General features: G+C 41.8%; 1 protein-coding gene across 1 annotated transcript; it reads left to right on the forward strand.

Annotated features, from left to right (window-relative positions):
• Nucleotides 1-819: 819 nt before the first annotated feature.
• Nucleotides 820-2,010, forward strand: LOC107105677 (interferon-inducible GTPase 5-like). The gene has a single exon (XM_015405674.1). The coding sequence runs from the start codon at nt 820-822 to the stop codon at nt 2,008-2,010; it is 1,191 nt and encodes a 396-aa protein (XP_015261160.1).
• The last annotated feature ends 278 nt before the right edge of the window (nt 2,011-2,288 follow it).

Genomic DNA, 2,288 nt, shown 5'->3' on the forward strand with positions numbered 1-2,288 from the left:
AAAAAGCTTTGAGAGACAAGTGACAATGTTTTATAAGAGGGTTTTTTTCCAGTGCTCCTCAAAATTCCAAATGGGAAAATGGGAAAACTCAGAAGTTCTCACTGTGTATGTTTTGAGTGCGAAAAACTTTGCCTTAAGAAGCATTTCACTTGTTCTAAAAGAAAGAAATATCTCAGAAGCTGGTCCCCCCCTCCCCGTGCTTCACAAATTCCCAGTTTTCCATTGAAAACTTTTTTTGGGGGGGGGAATGGAAAGGGAGGTTCTTTATTAATGTTTCATTTTTTTCTTTGCATCATTAGGTGTGACCACTAGGATGTGATTTTCATTGTGTGACATGATAGTCAAAGAGCACACAAACCTCGTGATGTGTTTTTTTTAAAGAGAGTTAATATGGTGCAGACATTAACATGTCAGACTAAGAGCTGGGAGACACAGGTTCGAATCCTGCTCTTCCATAGAAACTGGATGGGTGACCTTGGGCTATTCACTGTCTCTCAGCCTAATCCTCTCACTGGGGTATAGTGAAGATAAAACAGAGGAGAGGAGAATGATGTAGGCCGCTTTGGGTCCCCATCGACAAGAAGCGTGGGTATAAATAAAGTAAATAAATAAACCCCTCCAGATATTTCTCCATTACAATCACCTAGTATGGGTTTTGTTGTCTTCTTACGAAAGAATGTCTTCAATGGATCATTTTTCTCTTGCACAGCTAAATCCAGACTGACAAAAGAAAGAGTTGTTAGAAGTGTACTTGGCACTGAGTTAACCGTCACCCTTTCTTTTCTTTTTTTCTCTGATCAGCAAGTAAGGAGAAACACCATGAGTTCAGGTCCCTCAACAGAAGACATAGGGGAGCAATTGGAAAAACTGAAGACAGATTTCGAGAAGGAGAATAATGATCTCTCTAAACTGATAGAACAGACTGTTCAGAAGCTGAATTCATTAACAAATGAAAAACTTGACATCGCCATCACAGGGCCGACGGGTGCCGGCAAATCATCACTTGTCAACGCCCTTCGTGGAAAGAAAGATGATGAAGAAGGTGCAGCTGAGACTGGGGTAATGCAAACCATGGAGAGAAAGCAATATCCACATCCCACATTCCCAAAAGTAACACTATGGGATCTTCCAGGAGTTGGGACATATGAAACACAGGAATACCTGCAGAAGGTACATTTTACGGAGTATGACTTTTTCATCATCGTTGCCTCTGTTCGCTTCAGAGAGAATGAAATTCTGCTGGCCCAAGAAATTCACAAAATGAATAAGAAATTTTACTACGTGCGCACTAAACTGGATGTCGATATAGAGTCTGAAAGAAGGCAACAAAACTTCAGTGAGGAAAAAACCCTTGAGAAGATAAGGAAATATTGCCGTGATAATTTGGCCGAGGCAGGGGAATCTCATCCAAGAGTTTTTCTTGTCTCTAGTCGTTATTGGAGAAGGTATGATTTCCAGCTGCTACTAGAGGTCATGGGAAATGAACTGGATGAACTCAAGAGATATGCGTTAATCACAGCATTGTCAAATTCCTCAAAAGGAATCCTGAAAAAGAAGAAGGCTGCTATGGAGGCCCTTGTAAGGAAAGTAGCCCATGTATCTTCTATTATGGGGGCCAGTCCAGTCCCAGGTCTTTCTCTTGTTTGCAATATTCCCTACTTGGAGGAAGAAATGAGAGATTTCAGCACGGTCTTTGGCTTGGATGAAGATTCCCTCCATCGACTTGCAAGACAAGTTGGCAAAACTGTACCTGTGTTGGGTTCAGCTATCAAGAAGACCAGAATAGCAAGCAAAATTGACAGTGAATTTGTAAAGACTCTATTGAGTAGGATGTGCACGTATGAAGGAAGAAATCGATGGGAAACCTTTCTTCTTCATTACCTACCCGGGTTGTGCTCTCTGTTTGGTAGAGTTAATTCTTTTGCAGCTATCTCCCACATGCTACAGAGATTTTTGGATGATGCTGAGGAAGATGCTGAGAACGTTTTGGCAAAAGCTGTTGGGTATTAAGAGCCCAACAGTGGAAAAATTCCCTTCTGGAGAATGCAAGCACACAACCTATGAATTGCACAGACAAGACAAACAACCAGGCCTAGCATTCATACTTCCTTGTTGTTTCTTGTTGGAAGCACATTCTGCCTGGAGAGAAAAAAATTCTGACAAACGCTGAAGATGATGATGTTGAAGATCCAAACTACCCATCCCAACAGAGAAACTGAAGCACCAATCATGCGAGGGATCTAGAAGCTGAGAAAGAACTTCTGAGTGGGAGTCCCTCGCCTACACAC

This window comes from Gekko japonicus, unplaced genomic scaffold, assembly GCF_001447785.1.
Source record: "Gekko japonicus isolate JY-2015 unplaced genomic scaffold, Gekko_japonicus_V1.1 scaffold6768, whole genome shotgun sequence".
Classification (NCBI taxonomy): Eukaryota; Metazoa; Chordata; class Lepidosauria; order Squamata; family Gekkonidae; genus Gekko; species Gekko japonicus.

Bases quoted from the DNA above. Each gene is read 5' to 3' on its own strand.
- LOC107105677 (XM_015405674.1), top strand. From the start codon at position 820: ATGAGTTCAGGTCCCTCAACAGAAGACATAGGGGAGCAATTGGAAAAA.